Source organism: Saccopteryx leptura, chromosome 1, assembly GCF_036850995.1.
Source record: "Saccopteryx leptura isolate mSacLep1 chromosome 1, mSacLep1_pri_phased_curated, whole genome shotgun sequence".
NCBI classification, from domain to species: Eukaryota; Metazoa; Chordata; class Mammalia; order Chiroptera; family Emballonuridae; genus Saccopteryx; species Saccopteryx leptura.
Genome location: NC_089503.1, coordinates 96,629,119 through 96,649,181, shown reverse-complemented (window position 1 = coordinate 96,649,181; position 20,063 = coordinate 96,629,119). Strand labels below are relative to the sequence as shown.

The 20,063-nt window shown below is 37.0% G+C and overlaps 1 protein-coding gene and 1 pseudogene across 1 annotated transcript in view; one reads left to right on the top strand and one right to left on the bottom strand.

The window, feature by feature from the left end:
• Window positions 1–20,063, top strand: part of BTG4 (BTG anti-proliferation factor 4) — a 32,418-nt gene that overhangs the window by 1,122 nt on the left and 11,233 nt on the right. The window contains exons 2-5 of the mRNA XM_066360759.1: window positions 4,441–4,641; window positions 5,094–5,231; window positions 5,788–5,983; window positions 7,675–7,829. Coding sequence (XP_066216856.1) covers window positions 4,469–4,641; window positions 5,094–5,231; window positions 5,788–5,983; window positions 7,675–7,829 — 662 coding nt within the window. The 5' untranslated portion in view covers window positions 4,441–4,468. The remainder of the gene's footprint in view (window positions 1–4,440; window positions 4,642–5,093; window positions 5,232–5,787; window positions 5,984–7,674; window positions 7,830–20,063) is intronic.
• LOC136389715 (U3 small nucleolar RNA-associated protein 4 homolog pseudogene) lies at window positions 17,252–19,315 on the bottom strand (annotated as a pseudogene).

Sequence of the window (20,063 nt, the reverse complement as noted above, 5' to 3'; positions counted from 1 at the left end):
GCAGAGCGTCGCCCCATGGTGGGCGTGCCGGGTGGATCCCGGTCGGGCGCATGCGGGAGTCTGTCTGACTGTCTCTCCCTGTTTCCAGCTTCAGAAAAATGAAAAAAAAAAAAAAAAAAAAGAAAAAATCAGAAGTTCATATTCATATTGCCATCTCAAATTTAACATTATGGGATTTTTATTTAATTTCTTTGATTTTATACTTTAAAAAAGGATTTTATTGTTCAATTCCCAGCCAGGGCTCACAGGAGAAGTGCCCATCTGCTTCTCCATCCTTCCCCCTCTTTTTTTCTCTCTATCTCTCTCTTCCCCTCTGCAGCCAAAGCTCCACTGGAGCAAAGTTGGCCTGGGCTCTGAGGATGGCTCCATGGCCTTTGCCTCAGGTGCTAGAACGGCTCCAGTTGCAACAAGCAATGCCCCAGATGGTTAGAGCATCACCCCCTAGTGGGCATGCTGGGTGGATTTCTGGTTAGGTACATATGGGAGTCTGTCTCTCTGCCTCCCAGCTTCTCACCTCAAAAAAATAAAAAAAAAAATAAGATTTTATTTATTGATTTTGCAGAGAGAGGAGAGAGAGGGGCAGGAAACAAGGAGTATCAACTCACAGTTGTTTCACTTCAGTTGTTTATTGATTGATTGCTTTTTGTATGTATTTTGATGGCACAAGCTCAGGGCTTTGAACTGGCAACCTGAGCATTTCAAGTCGATGCTTTATCCACTGCACCACTACAGGTCAGGCTGATTTTATACTTTTTATCTTCCTTTCCTTCTATTAAAAATCTTTGTTCAGAATATTAAATATTTGTATTTCCTTATTCTCCCCCATCTCATATATGTTTCAAAAAAGTAATGCTACTGTTCCTGTAAACAACTAGTCTACAAAATAACTTTAAAAAAATAACCCTTGCAGCTATCTCTAGAATATGTTCCAATGGGTTTTAGAGTCACTAGATTGTGTGAAAGCACTCTGCTTGATTTTATCCTCTTCAGTTTTTTAATTCATTATTTGTAGCAGGACACATTCTTGTCAAATTTACAGAACAGGCAGCCAAAAAGATAAGAGAATTTATTAGAAGACAAAAATGAGGGTCACAGATAATATGGATTCTTTTTAGTGATGGTCTAAATTTGGTTCAATGAGATATGATAGGTTTAACTGCATTTAGGTAGTTTTATACTCCACTTAATCCACAAAGCATTGGAAAAGACCTATAATAAAATGATAAATATAAACAAATTTATTGAAAAGAAAGGCTACCACTCTTTGAGAACATACTATATGCCAGACACTCTGCTAAATGCTTCATATAATTTTTAAATTTAATATTGGCGAGAACCTCATAAGGTAATAGCAGTAGTATGAACACTAAACTATACTACAGCTAGTAGTAATGTCTAGCATTTGCAGATCATTTCTTGAGTACCAGGTGCTGTTTGAGGCAGTTTATACTTCAACAACCACACAGATTGGGTACTATTGTTATTTCCTTTATATAGATTAGAAAATTGAGGCACAGAGAAGTTAAAAATCTTGCTAAGATCACACAGTATATTGAGTTAGGATCCAAATCCGGCAGTTGGATTCTGTGGCCTTAAGTATACCTCTTTCATGAGAAACGATGACAGTATCATTTACAACAACATGGCTGGACCTTGAGAACATTATACTGAGTGAAATATGTAAATCATAAAAAGCTAAGAACTATATGATTCCACACATAGGTGGGATATAAAACTGAGACTCATGGACATAGATAAGAGTGCAGTGGTTACCAGGGGGAGGGGGAAGGGAGAAGAAGGAGGGGGATAGGGAGGGGTGGGCATAATGAGGGACAAATATAAGGTGACAGAGGATGATTTGATTTTGGATGATGGGTTTAAAAGAGAATCAACTGTCCAAATGATGTGGAGTGTTTGCCCAAAATCTATGTACTCTTGTTGACCAATGTCACCCTGTTAAATTTAATCATTTAAATTAAAAAAAAAAGTATACTTCTTCCCCCTCTTTTTTTTTTTTCATTTTTTTTTTTCTGAAGCTGGAAACAGGGAGAGACATTCAGACAGACTCCCGCATGCGCCCGACCGGGATCCACCCGGCACGCCCACCATGGGGCGGCGCTCTGCCCACCAGGGGGCGATGCTCTGCCCATCCTGGGCGTCGCCATATTGCGACCAGAGCCACTCTAGCGCCTGGGGCAGAGGCCAAGGAGCCATCCCCAGCGCCCGGGCCATCTTTGCTCCAATGGAGCCTTGGCTGCGGGAGGGGAAAAGAGAGACAGAGAGGAAAGCGCGGCGGAGGGGTGGAAAAGCAAATGGGCGCTTCTCCTGTGTGCCCTGGCCGGGAATCGAACCCGGGTCCTCCGCACGCTAGGCCGACGCTCTACCGCTGAGCCAACCGGCCAGGGCTCTTCCCCCTCTTATAGATGAGATTCTGAAGATTAGAGAGGTTGAGAAATTCCATGAAGTCTCTTGTAAACTCAAGATTGGGATTAAATTCCACGGCACTTGATTGAACAGCTGATTTCTTAACTGCTCCACTGTAATGCCTTCCTATAAAACTATGAGGTAACTAGTAGTTACAGCAGGTGCTTCGACTATTATTGGTTCTAATCTTGATAACAACCCTAGAAGGTTACTATTTCACGGACAGGAAACTGAAAGGCCAGGAGGTTAAGTTGCTCCAGGTGACAGTTGTTAAGTTTATATCAAGGTCTGACTCCAAAGCCCATATTCTTAAACATTATACTGTGTAGGAAGATACAGATATAATTAAATAATAGCTTTAGTAAAAAAGACTACTTGCAAGTTCAATGTGAAGCAGTGGTATGTTGCTACTGCCACCAAGGTATTCAGAGCAAGAGAGGAGACAGTCCCACTCTGTTCTGTAATGGCAGAGCACACCTGGAGTATTGTCTGTGATTCTGGGCTCCACATTTTAAAAGCTCCACCGACATGCCTGAAACTCAGCCAGAAGTGAGTGCTGACTGTGGTGAAGGCTTTGTAACATCTAGAAGAAGAACTGTTAAAAAGCTGAGACTAGGTCCCAAAGAGGAGATTCAGAGAAGGCTGAAGAGCTAGTATTTCAAGTGTCTTTATGAGGCAGAGGATTAGATACAACCCAGAGGAACAAACTGGGCTGCATATATAATCCAAGAGTGGACTTGGCTCCTCATAGATTGGAGCTTTTTAGAGATGAAGTAGGCTTCCTGGTCAGAGAATGAATTCTTTTTCATCGACAAGAACCTGAATGACCACTTACTGTGGGTGTAAAAGACTTAGATGTCAGGTGCAATAGTTCTTCAATTTTAGGGCATATACAAATCAACAGGGGAAGGAACTTGTTAAATGCTGATTTCCAGGCCTCACTTTTAGAAGTATTGACTCAGTAGATCTGGGATAACGTCTAAGAATCTGCCCTTTTAACAAGTAGCCTGCTGGATCCAAACCAGGTGGTCAGTGACCGCCTACACTTTGAGAACCAGTGAGACTAGATAAACTCTGACATCTCTTCCACTTAATTTGCGAATAAACATTTTTTAGTAAAAAATATGTGTGGCCAACTTATAACTTTTCAAAGAAAGCTGTAAGTTTCATCAGGATTCAAGACAAAATTCTTTAATATGTTAGTTATAATTAGAAACAAAATTTTGGGGATGTGGGATATGATATTAGGATATGGAAGGAGAATGCTTGATTCTCAACCTGTCAAAAATATAAGACTTTGAAAGTAAAATGGAAGATACAAATACAGTTTGATAATCTTTTAAAAAAACCTAGCTACATCCAACAAGGAGCAATTCATGAGGAACTTTAAAAAACTAATTATCCTAAATGACAGCACCTGAGTAAGGTTAAAATTTACCAGGCTTTGGGGCCCACGCTTATATAAATTTCAGCCTGAAACTAACAAAACTGATGTGGGTGAAAGTTAGAAACTTAAAACATAGCTGGTTTCTAACTTGCCCTCTTTTTCTTGGGGCTAAAGAATTTTTGCATGCAGGTATAGTTTATTTAATTAATCTTAACTTTTACTTAAAGTGTGCAACCTGAGAGGCACATTTTAAAACTATACTGTATCCTGAATGGTGTTTTGCTCTCTGTAAATATGTTTTTAAAAAGTGCAATTACTGTCCTCTATAAGGGCTTTTCCTTTTACTTATGTTGTGAAATAATGTTTTATTTGTTTCTTAAGAGTATTAAAGTTTAAAAAAGATGTATTTCCTTTGAAAATTGTTAAAGAAAACTGGCTAGTTGAGGAAGTGCTGCTTTGGGCTGTTTTGTTGATTGATAGTATTAATGTGCTTATTTAGTTTATTAAAACTGGTGAATAATTTCTGTTTTAAATTTAAGGTGCATAAAATTTCTGAATAACAATGACAGGTCGGTAATTTAGGCCCTTGTTTCTATTTAATTGCTTCTTCTTCCTTTCAATGGTTGCAGACCTCCTCGTAGACTTTTTTCTTGAATCATGAGAGATGAAATTGCAACAGCAGTCTTTTTTGTCACAAGATTGGTGAAAAAGCATAACAAATTGAGTAAGCAACAGATAGAAAACTTCGCAGAAAAGCTGATGACTATCTTGTTTGAAACATACAGAAGTCACTGGCACTCTGATTGCCCTTCTAAAGGGCAAGCCTTCAGGTGAGATCTAGTGTGTGGCATGGCAAAGGGAGGTGACAAGTATCGGCAATGATTTTGTTGGCAGTTTGTGGGATGTAAGCTTTATGGACTCAAATTTATTAGTTTCAGTAGGGACTTGAAAGAGTTGCATAGGTAATAGAGCAGTTGATTATTATAGCACAAACCCTCTAATGTGAGGTGGATTAAGCAGTTTCTAACTTGTGTTTATGAAAGATAATGCAGTGAACCTTTGGTGAACTAATTGTGTGGCTTAGTGATGCAACTCACATTCTGAGTTGCTGTGAGAAAAGTTGATGATTCGCTCTTATTTGTACAACTGTGGAAGGCGAGGAAGGGGTGGGGGAAGACTGGGGTGAGGTGAGAGCTGTGTGTATGGCAGCAGTGTGCCTACAGCAGGATTCTGCTAAAGCTCCTGTCACTGTGCCTTTGTTCCCCTACCCTTGTTTTTAAAGGTGTATCAGGATAAACAATAACCAGAATAAAGATCCCATTCTACAAAGGGCTTGTGCTGAAAGTAACGTGGAATTTTCTCACCTGGGACTTCCAAAAGAGATGACTTTATGGGTAGATCCCTTTGAAGTTTGCTGTAGGTGAGTAATCTCATTGAAAGTAAGAGTTTGTGTTCTCTCTGACAACTGGAAACTTTAGGTTTATGAAAGGTGATGCTCCCAAACCCCAGGTTAGCAGGGAGGGCAATGGTTGGTTAAGACTTTAGATGCAAACTTTATTAGATAACACAGACTTCCAGCAGGGGTGGGAAGTACAAAGATTTGGCATATTTTAACTTGATTTTCATCCCTGCACCCTATTGCCAATAGTAGATTATAATGTTTAAGTATTACAGGCAGTATCAAGGGGGAAGGAGACTTATCTACCATGGGGCAATTCAGTCCGTTAGCTGAATCAAAAGAAATTAGCCTTTGTCTTTTTCTGAGAGATTAACCAGGATAGCTCTTACAGAATACCCAATAATTACAAGTGTAGTAGTTGAAGGTCTCTCAAATGGCTTTGCTCTCAAGTTATTTCAATTTGTTTCTCAAAAGCAATTCTTTCTTTAAGTTAGTGAGTGGTTTCCAGAAAAGCTGAGAGATAAAACTGAGAGACCTTGAATCTCAAACAGATACTTTATTTTCCTTTCCTACTTAGGTATGGTGAGAAAAATCATCCATTTACAGTTGCTTCTTTCAAAGGCAGATGGAAGGAACGGGAGATCTCCCAACAGATCCTTCATGCTGTCAGTAGAGCCACACTAGACTATTCCAGCACTTCCTCGGGTGAAGAAAGTTGTAACAAAGAACCTCAGACAATTCCTAAAGTCAGCAATCCAAAGAGTGTTTACCAGGTAAAGTGTGTTTCAGTTTTTCTGTATATTTTTATTCCTATTCTAATTCTACCAAGGATATGTTCACTGTAAAAGCAAAGAAACAACAGTTGGAAAACATGGAAAAAACAGAACTAACTACAAAGATTAAAGTCACAATATTTAATATGCTGACAAAATGTTTTTTGTTTTCTTCTATATGTGATTCCTCTACTTGGCTGAGTGCTCAGGATCGAACCATCTTTCGCAGTCACATTTTTTCCATATAGTATGTGAAAGCTTCCTTTCACCTAAATTTCTTTAGAATTAATAGTAAAATTAGTGGGCTTTTTTGACAACAGAAAAATAACATAGCACTTATAGGTAATTTGGAATACTAAGGAATAATCAAGGTCTGCAATCTCATCAGCAGACCAGTTTTTATAAAAAAATATTTTTATTACCACAATCCATAGAAAGATAGGCACAGCTATATATTAGAAATAGGTTTCCTGAAACAGTACTTACCCTTAGTAGATACAGTGCTCCCAACACTTTGCATCAAGTTAATTGGATTAAATTCAACCACCTAAATTGATTTCATGACTCACTAATAGTGCAACTCACAGTTTGAAAAACACTGATCTAGAGAGATCTGTGTTGATGCTTTGTATGTATATACTTGTATGTTTTCTTAAAATAACCACTTAAGTATTAACATGTTAAAGCAATACTTAAAATTTTAGTATGCATTTGCTTTCCTATTAATTTACTTAGTTAATCTGCTATTGGCAGATGTCTAGACACTTTCCACATTGTTGTGATATAAAAAGGCTGATAATTTGTACAGCAATATTTGAATTTTAAATTATTTCTAGAGACTTGATTCTCAGACAAGTTCTTTCAAAGCAATATCCTTTCAAAGTATAGTCTGCAAAACATCTGTATTGGTCATTTGGGATGTTTAGAATGGATATTTCTAGACATCAGCCTTAGAGATCATGATTAGACAATTTTGGGTTTGGCCAGTCAGATGGGGTGAGTTAGGGAGAAATTAAGAATATATAGAAATTTTTTTTTTTCATTTTTCTGAAGCTGGAAACAGGGAGAGACAGTCAGACAGACTCCCGCATGCGCCCGACCGGGATCCACCCGGCACGCCCACCATGGGGCGACGCTCTGCCCACCAGGGGGCGATGCTCTGCCCATCCTGGGCCTCGCCATGTTGCGACCAGAGCCACTCTAGCGCCTGAGGCAGAGGCCACAGAGCCATCCCCAGCGCCCGGGCCATCTTTGCTCCAATGGAGCCTTGGCTGCGGGAGGGGAAGAGAGAAACAGAGAGGAAAGCGCAGCGGAGGGGTGGAGAAGCAAATGGGCGCTTCTCCTGTGTGCCCTGGCCGGGAATCAAACCCGGGTCCTCCGCACGCTAGGCCGACGCTCTACCGCTGAGCCAACCGGCCAGGGCTAGAAATTTGCATAAATGTGTTTTTCATGGTTTTAGTTTGATTAAATAATTAATTTTGTTAAAAGGTATGAAGTTGACTTACTTTATACCCCCAATAATGTTAGCCAATTTTCCAGAGATGATTATCTACTTTTATTTCTCTTCATTTGTATTTCTTATACTTTGAAAAGTTTAACTTCTGACTTATTGGTTTTATTTCATCCATAAAGCTATCTTATTAGTTTCCAGAAGATCTTTATACCACACCTTTTTCATTTTTTTTTTCCAGGTTGGAAAGTTGAAACGGCCCTTTCAATCTTGGTTTCAAATCCCTCACAAAAAATATATGGCAGATGGCCACCTGGGCCTCCTAGGAAATGTTTATCACGTGTTGCCTAAGAACCCTAAAGGTCCCAACCTTGCTTCTGGATGCCAGGTGGACAGGTACCACTGGTTCAACACAAACCGATAAAGTAGTGCTGGACACTCAGTGGGACAGAGCTCACAGGAGCCACTTTATTTTATCCAAAATGAAACTAATCTAAGATTGAAAGTCCCATGAAACAGAAAAAATACATTAGGGACCAGTGTGCATGATGGTGAATCCTCTCACTCAAATTATAACTTTTCTGAGCTGTACTTTTAATTCTTATATAATTTTATATGAAGTTTTATGTAGCACAGAAAAAATACATTAGGGACCAGAGTGCATGATGGTGAATCCTCTCACTCAAATTATAACTTTTCTGAGCTGTACTTTTAATTCTTATATAATTTTATATAAAGTTTTATGTAGCACTAAGTTTTTTATGTAATAGTTTTATGTATCACAAATGTACTCAATAAGGTAATAAAATGAAGATATTGAGGTATGATTAAGATTCAATGAATCATTAAAAGTAAGTTTAAATAAACATTATGTTTTTAATATATTCCTTGTTTATTTTGTTTTAAGAAAACTTTAAAAGTTTGTGTGTTTCTTCATTAGCCATTAAAAAAAAAAAGTAGATCTTTATTTCAGGAGGAGGAATCTTTATAATACAGTTTTCTAGTTTCTGTTTTGTTAACTGGCTGTTATTTTTATTTCATAAGGCCAATGAGAGCTTGTTTAAAAATTACTTAAGATACATACTTCCTTTTTTAAAAAATTGGTTTATTTCTAAACCTCTTAATAAACTTAATAATTATGATGATAATAATTAAGAGTGATACATGCTCACCATAAAGAATTTAAGCCAAGCAGAAAAACACAGCGCCAAGAAATTAAAAATCAATCACATCTAGCCAGAAATTACCATTATTAACATCAAATGGTGACCATTTTTCCAGCCATCCTCTTATACACACAGATGGAAGAATATACAGACAATCTGATAAGAAAACCACTCTACAGAAGCTGCTTGTTAAACAATAGATCTTAGCAAAATGAAGAAACCTAAACTGAAACAAAGAATTATTAAAATGGTCATGATTTTCTATCACAAAATATTTTATTTCCTGAAAGAGTTTTTATTTTCATTTTTTAAAGGAAAACACTAAGAGGTTGCAACAGTATTTATTTATTTATTTATTTATTTTTATTTTATTCTATTTTTGTGTTTTTCTGAAGTGAGAAGCAGGGAGACAGAGGGACAGACTCCTGCATGCGCCCGACATGAATCTACCCAGCAAACCCACTAGGGGCAATACTCTGCCCATCTGGGGTGTTGCTCCATTGCAACCAGAGCCATTCTAGCCCCTGAAGTGAGTTCATGGAGCTGTCCTCAGTGCCCGGGCCAACTTTGCTCCAATGGAGCCTTAGCTGCAGAAAGGGAAGAGAGAGATAGGGAAGAAGAAGAGGGGGGGGGGGAGAGGGTAGAGAAGCAGATGGGCGCTTCTCCTGTGTGCCCTGACCAGGAATCGAACCTGAGACATCTGCACGCTGGGCCGATGCTCTACCACTAAGCCAACTGTCCAGGGCCTATGCAGCAGTCTTTAAAACTTAAATATTTTTATACAATATTGATTATTTATTGCTATGTAAGCTGTAGAAATTAGCACTCTTAATTTTTTCCTTGTCTCTTATTTCTCATGTCATTTTTTTAAACCGAGATGTAATTGACAGATAACATTATTTTCAGGTATACAACATGATTTGGATATTTGTATACCCTGTTAAATAATCACCACAATAAGTCTAGTTAAGATCCACCACCATACGTAGTTATAAAAGTTTATCTTCTGGTGAGAACTTTAAATATTTACTCTCTTGGAAACTTTTAAACATGTGACATTATTATTATTATTATTTAGTGAGAAAGATAGAGGGAGAGAGATGAGAAGCATCAACTCGTAGTTGCAGCTCCCCAGTTGTTCATTGATTAATCTCTCATATGTGCTTTGACCGGGAGGCTACAGCAGACCGAGTGACCTCTTGTTTGAGTCAGCGACCTTGGGCTCAAGCTGGTGAGCCTTGCTCAAACCAGAGGAGACCATTCTTTTTTTTTTTTTTTTAATAAATTTTTATTAATGTTAATGGGATGACATTAATAAATCAGGGTACATATATTCAAAGAAAACATGTCTAGGTTATCTTGTCATTAAATTATGTTGCATACCCCTTGCCCATAGTCAGATTGTCCTCCGTCACCCTCTATCTAGTTCTCTGTGCCCCTCCCCCTCCCCCTAACTCTCTCCCTCCCTCCCTCCTATGTCCTCCCTCCCCCCACCCCTGGTAACCACCACACTCTTGTCCATGTCTCTTAGTCTCGTTTTTATGTTCCACCAATGTATGGAATCATGTAGTTCTTGTTTTTTTCTGATTTACTTATTTCACTCCGTATAATGTTATCAAGATCCCACCATTTTGCTGTAAATGATCTGATGTCATCATTTCTGATGGCTGAGTAGTATTCCATAGTGTATATGTGCCACATCTTCTTTATCCAGTCTTCTATTGAAGGGCTTTTTGGTTGTTTCCATGTCTTGGCCACTGTGAACAGTGCTGCAATGAACATGGGGCTACATGTGTCTTTACGTATCAATGATTCTGAGGTTTTGGGGTATATACCCAGTAGAGGGATTGCTGGGTCATAAGGTAGTTCTATTTTCAGTTTTTTGAGGAACCACCATACTTTCCTCCATAATGGTTGTACTACTTTACAGTCCCACCAACAGTGGATGAGAGTTCCCTTTTCTCCGCAGCCTCTCCAACATTTGCTATTACCCGTCTTGTTGATAATAGCTAATCTAACAGGGGTGAGGTGGTATCTCATTGTAGTTTTGATTTGCATTTCTCTAATAACTAATGAAGCTGAGCATCTTTTCATATATCTGTTGGCCATTTGTATCTCTTCCTGGGAGAAGTGTCTGTTCATGTCCTCTTCCCATTTTTTTATTGGATTGTTTGTTTGTTTGTTGTTGAGTTTTATGAGTTCTTTGTAAATTTTGGATATTAGGCCCTTATCTGAGCTGTTGTTTGAAAATAACATTTCCCATTTAGTTGGCTGTCTGTTTATTTTGATATCAGTTTCTCTTGCTGAGCAAAAACTTTTTAGTCTGATGTAGTCCCATTCATTTATCTTTGCCTTCACTTCTCTTGCCGTTGGAGTCAAGTTCATAAAATGTTCTTTAAAACCCAGGTCCATGAGTTTAGTACCTATGTCTTCTTCTATGTACTTTATTGTTTCAGGTCTTATATTTAGGTCTTTGATCCATTTTGAATTAATTTTAGTACACGGGGACAGGCTGTAGTCGAGTTTCATTCTTTTGCATGTGGCTTTCCAGTTTTCCCAACACCATTTGTTGAAGAGGCATTCTTTTCTCCATTGTGTGTTGTTGGCCCCTTTATCAAAGATTATTTGACCATATATATGTGGTTTTATTTCTGGGCTTTCTATTCTGTTCCATTGGTCTGAGTGTCTATTTTTCTGCCAATACCATGCTGTTTTGATTATCGTGGCCCTATAATATAGTTTAAAGTCAGGTATTGTAATGCCCCCAGCTTCATTCTTTTTCCTTAGGATTGTTTTGGCTATTCGGGGTTTTTTATAGTTCCATATAAATCTGATGATTTTTTGTTCCATTTCTTTAAAAAATCTCATAGGAATTTTGATGGGAATTGCATTAAATTTATATATTGCTTTGGGTAATATGGCCATTTTAATTATATTTATTCTTCCTATCCAAGAACAAGGAATATTTTTCCATCTCATTGTGTCTTTTTCTATTTCTCTTAATAATGCCTTGTAGTTTTCGTTATATAGGTCCTTTACATTCTTTGTTATGTTTATTCCTAGGTTTTTTTTTTGTTGTTGTTGCAATCGTGAAGGGGATTATTTTTTTGAGTTCGTTTTCTAATATTTCATTGTTGGCATATAGAAAGGCTATGGACTTTTGTATGTTAATTTTGTATCCTGCGACCTTACTGTATTGGTTTATTGTTTCTAATAATCTTTTTGTGGAGTCCTTCGGGTTTTCGATGTATAGGATCATATCATCAGCAAAAAGTGATACCTTTACTTCTTCTTTTCTGATATGGATGCCTTTTATTTCTTTGTCTTGTCTGATTGCTCTGGCCAGAACTTCTAGCACCACGTTAAATAAGAGTGGAGAGAGTGGACAACCCTGTCGTGTTCCTGATTTAAGGTGGAAAGTCCTCAGTTTTACGCCATTTAATATGATGTTGGCTGATGGTTTATCATATATGGCCTTTATCATGTTGAGATATTTTCCTTCTATACCCATTTTGTTGAGAGTCTTAAACATAAAATTATGTTGTATTTTATCAAAAGCCTTTTCTGCATCTATTGATAAGATCATGTGGTTTTTGTTCTTTGTTTTGTTGATATGGTGTATTACGTTAACCGTTTTACGTATGTCGAACCATCCTTGAGATTCTGGGATGAATCCCACTTGATCATGATGTATTATTTTTTTAATATGTTGTTGTATTCGGTTTGCCAGTATTTTGTTTAGTATTTTAGCATCTGTATTCATTAGAGATATTGGTCTGTAGTTTTCTTTGTTTGTGCCATCCTTGCCAGGTTTTGGTATGAGGGTTATGTTGGCCTCATAAAATGTGTTTGGAAGTATTGTTTCTTCTTCAATTTTTTGGAAGACTTTGAGTAGAATAGGAACCAAGTCTTCTTTGAATGTTTGATAGAATTCATTAGTATAACCGTCTGGGCCTGGACTTTTATTTTTGGGGAGGTTTTTAATATTTTTTTCTATTTCCTCCCTGCTGATTGGTCTGTTTAGGCTTTCTGCTTCTTCATGACTCAGTCTAGGAAGGTTGTATTGTTCTAGGAATTTATCCATTTCTTCTATATTGTTGTATTTGGTGGCATATAGTTTTTCATAGTATTCTACAATAATTCTTTGTATATCTATGATGTCTGTGGTGATCTCTCCTCTTTCATTTTGGATTTTATTTATTTGAGTCCTGTGCCTTTTTTCCTTGGTGAGTCTTGCCAAGGGTTTGTCAATTTTGTTGATCTTTTCAAAGAACCAGCTCCTTGTTTTATTGATTTTTTCTATAGTTTTTCTGTTCTTTATTTCATTTATTTCTGCTCTGATTTTTATTATCTCCTTTCTTCGGCTGGTTTTGGGTTGTCTTTGTTCATCTTTTTCTAGTTCCTTAAGGTGTGAAGTTAAGTGGTTTACTTGGGCTCTCTCTTGTTTGTTCATATAGGCCTGAAGTGATATGAACTTCCCTCTTATTACTGCTTTTGCTGCATCCCAGAGATTCTGATATGTCGTATTTTCATTTTCATTTGTCTGTATATATCTTTTGATCTCTGCGCTTATTTCTTCTTTGACCCATTCGTTTTTTAGAAGTATGTTGTTTAGTTTCCACATTTTTGTGGGTTTTCCCCCCTCTTTTTTGTAGTTGAATTCTAGTTTCAAGGCTTTATGATCAGAGAATATGCTTGGTACAATTTCAATTTTTCTAAATTTGCTGATATTGTCTTTGTGGCCCAACATATGGTCAATTCTTGAGAATGTTCCATGTACACTAGAGAAGAATGTATACTCTGTCGCTTTGGGATGAAGTGTCCTGTAGATGTCTATCATATCCAGGTGTTCTAGTATTTCGTTTAAGGCCACTATATCTTTATTGATTCTCTGTTTGGATGACCGATCTAGAGCCGTCAGCGGAGTATTGAGGTCTCCAAGTATGATTGTATTTTTGTTAGTTTTTGTTTTAAGGTCAATAAGTAGCTGTCTTATATATTTTGGTGCTCCTTGGTTTGGTGCATATATATTAAGGATTGTTATGTCTTCTTGATTCAACTTCCCCTTAATCATTATGAAATGACCATTTTTGTCTCTGAGTACTTTTTCTGTCCTGTAGTCAGCATTATTAGATATGAGTATTGCTACACCTGCTTTTTTTTTGGTGTTGTTTGCTTGGAGTATTGTTTTCCAGCCTTTCACTTTGAATTTGTTTTTATCCTTGTTGCTTAGATGTGTTTCTTGTAGGCAGCATATAGTTGGGTTTTCTTTTTTAATCCATTCTGCTACTCTGTGTCTTTTTATTGGTAAGTTTAATCCATTTACATTTAGTGTAATTATTGACACTTGTAGGTTCCCTACTGCCATTTTATAAATTGCTTTCTGTTAGTTTTGTATCTTGTTTGATTCTTCTCTTTTGTTTTTCTATCATTTGTTTTTGTTTGTTTGTGTTCCATACTTCTTTCCTCTGTTGCTACCTTTTTTAAGTCAAGTGTTTTTGTGGTGGTTTTTTCAAGGGTGGTTACCATTAAGTAATGAAAAGGGTACCTACCATATTCATTGTAGTACCCTATCTTATAAGTATTTCTGCACTTCATCGTCCTTTGCTACTGTTAATCTCCATCCTCTCCCCCCTTTTTTTTCTTTTGTTGTCACAGTTTAAGTTTGGTTTTATTGTGTTCTTGGTGGAGCTGTTACTTGTGGGTTTGTTTTCTTTTGTTCTTTGAATCTGGTTGGAAAACCTCCTTTAGTATTTCCTGGAGTGGGGGCTTTCTGCTGATAAATTCTCTCATCTTTTCTGTATTTGTGAATGTTTTTATATCTCCTTCGTACTTGAAGGATAGCTTTGATGGGTATAATATTCTTGGCTGAAAATTCCTCTCTTTCAGGGCTTTAAATATTGGGGTCCACTCTCTTCTAGCTTGTAGAGTTTCTGCTGAGAAATCTGATGATAATCTAATAGGCCTTCCTTTATATGTTGTACTCTTCTTTTCCCTGGCTGCCTTGAGAATTTTTTGTTTGTCATTGGTTTGTGTCATCTTCATTATGATGTGCCTTGGAGTGGGTTTGTTGGGGTTAAGAAAACTCGGTGTTCTGTTTGCTTCTTGAATTTGAGGCTTTAGTTCTTTCCACAGGCTTGGGAAGTTCGATGAGACCATTCTTAAGCTGGCGACCTTGGGGACCCAAACCTGGGTCCTCCACATCTCAGTCCGACGCTCTATCCACACTGCGCCACTGCCTGGTCAGGCAACATTGATTCTTTAATCAGCATTTTGAAGTTGTTAGCATGCAAATCCTATACAGTACTTGAGATTTATACCAAGAATTTCATTTTAGAGTAGTTAAAAGAGGTGTTATATTTTTACATTTTGGTATCTATCCATGTATTTACTGGTCATAGAGATAGAGATATGCTTATCTTTTATTTGGTCATCTTAATGAACTCATTAATTCCAAAAATTATTTTTAACTTTTTGTACATTCCATGGGATTTTCTATGTAGACAATAATGATATCTGTATATAGGGATAGATTTATTTCTTCCTTCTCAATCTGAATGTCCTTTCTTTTTCTTCCCTTGTTGTAGTAGCTAGAACTTCTAACACTGTGTTAAATGAGAGTAGTGGGGACATCCTTACCTTGTTCTAATCTTAGGGGAGAGCAGACAGTCTTTTACCATTATGTAGATTCCATTATGTAGATTCTTACCAGTTTTGTAGATGTTCTTATATCACATTGAAGAAGTTTCCTTCTATTTCTATTTTTCTAACAGTTTTCAATATAAATGGGTCACATTTTGTCAAATACTTTTCCTGTATCCATTGTTATAAACTTGAGATTTTTCTGCCTTAGCCTGTTGATATGTGAATTACATTGCTGCTTTTGAATATTGAACCAACTTTGCACCTATGGAATAAAGCCCACTTGATTGTGGTGGATAATTATTTTTATATATACATATGTTATAAATATATATAAATATAATATATACATATATTATAAAAACTTCACAATGTAATTTGGAGAGTGATCCCTCTTCTGTTTTCTGGAAAAGATTATGTACAATTATTGTTAATTTCTGTTTTTAAATATTTGGTAGATTTATATGGTGAAGTCATCTGCACCTGGAAAATTCTTCTTTGGCAATTTTAAAATTATGAGTTCAAGTTTCTTAATAATTATAAGGCTATTCAAATGATTTATTTTCTGTTGGATGAGTTGTAGTAGTTTGTTTTTTGATGAATTGGTCCGTATTATCTGTTGAATTATTTTTTGTAGAGTTGTTGTTTGTTTCCTTATGATTTTTTAAATGTCTGTAGTAATACCTCTCCATTGATTCCTAATATTGGTATTTGTGTTTTCTCTCTCTTTTTCACTGTCAGTCTTGTTAGAGGTTTGTCAGTTTTATTGGCCTTTCTAAGAAAAACAGATCTTTACTTTATTGAGTTTTTTCTTATTGTTTTTCTGTTTTCAATTATGTTGATTTCTGCTGTTTATTATTTTCTTCCTTCCACTTGTTTTTGGTTTATTTTGCTCTTCTTTTTCTAGGTTTTTGAGTTAAAAGCTTAGATTATTGATTTGAGAGTTTACCTGTTTCCTAATATATGTGCTATAAATTAGTGTTATATATTTTCCTCTCAGCAAACTTTGATATGTTCACTTTTCATTGTCATTCAATTCAATGAATTAAAAAAAATTTTGAGATGACTTCCTTGACTCTTTGATTATTTAGAAGTATATTGTTTAGTTTCTAAGTGTTTTGAGATTTACTTTTATTTTTCTGTTAGTGATTTCTAGCATAATTCTATCCTGGTAGGAAAATACACAATTTACATCTTCAATTCTTTCAAATTTGTTTTATACCTCAGGATATCTTGATACATGTTTATTGGGCATGTATAAAGAATGTATTTGGATGTTGTTGTAGGACAGAGTTCCAGAAGTGTTAATTAGTACTATTGGTTGATAGATTGTATTGAGTTTTTCTATATTCTTGATGATTTTTCTATGTAGTTTTATGAATTGTGGGGGGGGGGGTGTTGAAAATTCCAACAATAATTATAATATGTCTATTTCTCCTTTCACTTCTAGCTGTTTTTGTTTTACATATGGTATACCTCTATTGTTTTATGTATACACATTTAAGACTGCTATGTCTTCTTTGTAGTTAATCCTTTTATCATTAATATCCCTCTTTGTCTCTGGTAATTTACTTTGCCCTGATGTCCTTTTACCTGATATTAATATAACCACTCTTGGTTTCTTTTTATTAATGAGCACATGGTATATCTTTTCCTTCTTTTTATTTTCAACTTGCTTATATTGTTATATTTGAAGTGAGTTTCTTACAGATAGCATACAGTTGAGTCATTCCTTGTCTTTCAGGTGGTGTATTTGGAATATTTATATTTATTATTGATATGTTAGGTCTTAAGTCTATCATTTAATTTCTGTTTTCTGTTTGTTCTCTCTGTTTTTTTTATTTGTTTTCTTTTCCTTGCCTTTCTGTGGGTTACTTAAACATTTGTTAGAATTACATTTTAGCTTATGTATACTATTTTTTCTTAAAGAAAAACTTTGTTTCATTATCATTATTTGTGAAAACAAACAAGGTAAAACAATTCAAGAAAGTACACAGGCAATGCCCTGTTTTAGGTCCCAAATTTCTTCTTTTTTGATGGGTGTAGGAGCTGAGCAATGATGTCAAGAGGTCTTCTGCTACCACCAATGTTCTTTCATCCAAAAGATCCAGGAAGAACAGAAGCTTATATATCTTAGAAAATTTAAAGGCAGGGACTGTGTGCCTCCTGATGACATCTGATTCATTTATGAGAGGAAGTAGATGGTAGAGCAGGTTTTGTCATTTGGAAGAGATAGTGACTTGATAATTCAGAATGTGTAGGCATCATGGAGAAGAATGTGCATTGGTTTCTTGGAATAAAAATTGATGTATTTGGTGGGAGTATGCCTTTGGAGCCAAGAATGATAAAACACCTGCTTCTGGATGGTCTGGCTCTACTCTGTATAGTGTTTGTCTAGGATGCTGTATTCAAATATCCACTGGTCAGAATGAGCAGTGACAAAGTTGTTGGTATTGGGGATGATGGTCATAGCAGATACAGGGAAACTAACTGTAGGCAAGCACCTGACAATGAAGCTTTAGATGTTTTACATGCTCACATGGATGCCCCACTGGTACCTGATACAGCTAGCCAATTCCCACCTAGGCTGGTTGCCAAAAGACCTATGGACTCCACTGGCCCTGAGTAAAGCTGGAAAGTAGGCAGGTGTTTGAAGCATCATTCTAACAACTGAATCATGTGTAGAGACCCTTGATTTGATGGCACGAGAGCTTTGCTGAATCTTTTTTGTTGTTGAAGCTTGAGAAAACAAAATCTGAAGGGCAGAGTAAAAGAACACTGGCATTTTGGAAACCCCTTTGGAGGCTTAAATTGTCGTGTTCATAATCCAATTGATAGAGAAAAAACTGAGAAGCTGTAGGATAGGCTATCCAACTTCTATGTGGGAAGATATTGCTACAGATAATGTTCTCAGGGTTCCTTTGTCTTGAGGTGCAATAAATGATCTGCATCTTTAGAGAGTGGAAGGGTATCCTCATGCTTTCCTGTTGCAACTGTAGATCCTAGTCACCAAAGACCCAAGAGATAAGAAAACTGGAAGAGGAGAGGCTGCCTCCTTTTTGAACAAGAAATGAAGTATCGATGGGGAAAAATGATATTTCAGAGAGCAGCAGCATCATAATTCTTCATCTTCATTTTCTCCAGGATAGGAAAAATGACTAAGTGGGTGTCAGTGCTTCAAGATATCACTGCTGTAGGGCTGCAGGCCATGGTTTGAACATCTTGGGTAGGATGCTGGAATGTTTTTGTTCACTGTTTCTCACTGCTCTTGGAAGTCACAGAGACCACCTGATAATGGAATACTGTCCTTTCAGCTGCGCTCACCACAAAATTGTCTTCTTGATCAGTACTGCAATAGGCTGCATGTCAGCACTTGCAATGAGATGAATCTTCACAAGAGTCCCAGTAGCTGGCTCCCAGAACTGCACCTTTCCAGCAGAGTCCACACTTATGACAGTACCATCTGACAAGAAAGCAATGCCCTATTTGATACACTTCTGCTTAGATATACCCATGTGCTGCCTATCCAGAAGCATCTTATGAATAATGCTACCTGATTTGACATCAAACACATTAATGTACTCTATGAGCCTGTGGCAATGTGGGTATGAGAGGGATGCTAGCTGAGACTCAGGATGTGACTTTCCTATCAAAATTTCTTTCAAACTGGGTTTTGGATGATATGAAATAGTTTCACAGTTCCATCTTTATAGTCAACCACTTTGGGTTGTGAGAGCCAGTGGGGCTGGAAGCTATGCTCCAAGTGGATCCTCCAAAGGCATCCACAGAATACTTGAGGTTTACTGCTTGTGAACCATACCCACCAATCTCTGTTTAGCCCAGCACTAAAGAATTGCTGTCCTTTTGGCCAACACAGAGCTTCTGTAGCTCAAGACTCACAAGCTGGGAAATATTTCTCCTGAAAATAGTTTACTGACAAGTTATAAATTTTCACAGTGCCATCTGTTCTTGAAACAGCCAATCTGTTTGACTGGTTATTGTAAGCCACACAGCAAATCCCTGATGAAACATAACTAAACAAATGTGATGGACAATAAATTCACCTATTCTCATGGATGGGTGTTCTCTTCTTTCTATCCTAGCCCTATGGGAATGTGCTTTCCCATGGTCTTACCAGAAGTGCTCAGTGCCTATATATAGTATTTTTTTTTACTTTTTTAAAAATTTAATTGTGTTTACATAGATTCTAGGGTCACCCCGAATGCCTCCCCCTCCCCCATTCCCCTCAACATCTCCCTTGCCCCCCTCCCTACAGCGCCCTCCCCCTTCCCTTCAGGTTTATCCCATCCTATCATCCCCTTTCCCTTTGTCCTCTTTTCCTCTGGTCTCTTTGATCCCTTCTCTGTCTCAATTCCGTTCCTCAGTTCTCATTATTCCTTGGATTCCTCAAATGAGTGAGGTCATATGATATTTTTCTTTCTCTGCCTGGCTTATTTCACTCAACATAATAGTTTCCAGGTACATTCATGTTGTTGCAAAAGGTAATATTTCATTCTTTTTCATAGCCCCATAGTATTCCATTATATATATGTACCACAGCTTTTTAATCCACTCGTCCACTGATGGACACTTGGGCTGTTTCCAGATCTTTGATATTGTGAACAATGCTGCCATAAACATGGGGGTGCATTTTTTTTTTCAGTCGGTGATATGGTGTCCTTGGGATATATTCCTAGTATATAAGTGGGATGGCTGGGGAAAACAGTATGGGGATTCCTCAAAAAATTAGATATTTATAGTATTTTTTAATATAGACTTTTGAGTCTCTTTGTATTGCTTTTATAGTGGTTGCTTTAGGTAT